At 36.7% G+C, this 1,157-nt stretch overlaps 1 protein-coding gene across 1 annotated transcript in view; it reads left to right on the forward strand.

Annotated features, from left to right (window-relative positions):
- Positions 1-1,157, forward strand: part of atp2c1 (ATPase secretory pathway Ca2+ transporting 1) — a gene marked incomplete at its 5' end in the record, with an annotated part of 12,668 nt that overhangs the window by 3,756 nt on the left and 7,755 nt on the right. The window contains 2 exon segments of the mRNA XM_035672347.1: positions 1-88; positions 390-487. The exon segment at positions 1-88 is cut by the window's left edge and continues 18 nt beyond it. Of these exon segments, the coding sequence (XP_035528240.1) occupies positions 1-88; positions 390-487 (186 nt within the window).

Here is a 1,157-nt window from a genome sequence, read left to right on the forward strand (position 1 = left end):
GTGGTGACGGTAACGCTGGCACTCGGTGTGATGCGCATGGTGAAGAAAAGAGCCATCATCAAGAAGCTTCCCATCGTAGAAACTCTGGGTACGTACGGCGCCCTGGCACAGCGAGAGGGTTTCAACCTGAAGCCCCAACAACGACGTTTGATTCTGTGTTTATTCTCGGGCCATTCATCGTCACCACTGTTGCATCAAAAATTTAATGTTGACTAAAAAGAACTATTAAAATGATGATAATGTGACATTTTGCAGTACTTCATTCTAATGTTGATTTTCATATGAGAGACAATTTTGTGATTATAATATATGCCCTTCATAATAAATGCTGTTTTATTGCTGTTTCTGTCTCCTGTCAATGTTGTTGTTGTTGTCGTTGTTGTTTTTAGGCTGCTGTAACGTCATCTGCTCAGACAAGACGGGAACTCTGACCAAGAACGAGATGACGGTCACTCAGCTGTTTACGTCAGACGGACTCCACGCTGAGGTCTGAAACTCAGTTATTATTATAGTTGTAGATTTTTCATCAGCTTTAGTTTTAGTTTAGATTTCAGTATTAATTTTTAAACATGTCAGTGGTGGTGAAAATGTACGTATTCTGTGCTGCCCTCCAGAGGCTAACCGCAGTAACTACACTAACAATGAAACAGTAAAATAGCATAAATTAAATCAGCATAAACAGATATAAGGTAAGGTAGTGCAAAGGCAGAGTGCAGTAACTACAGTCTGAGTGTCGTCTTCCTACTAATTTATTACACTAAATCTGTATTTCTTATTGTTTCCTGTGTAAAAAGTTAAAATATGAGTGATTATTATTATTATTATTAAGTGTTATTTTGTAAAGTTTAACCTATAACACATTTAATTTAATCGTGTCATTGTATTTTGATTATTTTAGCAACACAGGCAGAGTGTGACACCGTGACTTCACTATACCTTTACATAGAGAATAGCTGTTCCTGTATTAACGTTCTCACATATATAACCTTTAAAGTGGGTTTGTCAGTTTATCGATCAGACAATTTGGACCGATCGTTCTGTCAGTTTGATTCGTTATTATAATAGTAATAATACATTTTATTTAAAGGCGCCTCTCTGGGCACTCGAGGACACCGTACAACACAAAAAATAAATAACAGTAAGAACAAGAAACAGAT

The sequence above is a fragment of the Morone saxatilis genome, unplaced genomic scaffold, assembly GCF_004916995.1.
Source record: "Morone saxatilis isolate NCDOM2014 unplaced genomic scaffold, NCSU_SB_2.0 Contig24, whole genome shotgun sequence".
Classification (NCBI taxonomy): Eukaryota; Metazoa; Chordata; class Actinopteri; family Moronidae; genus Morone; species Morone saxatilis.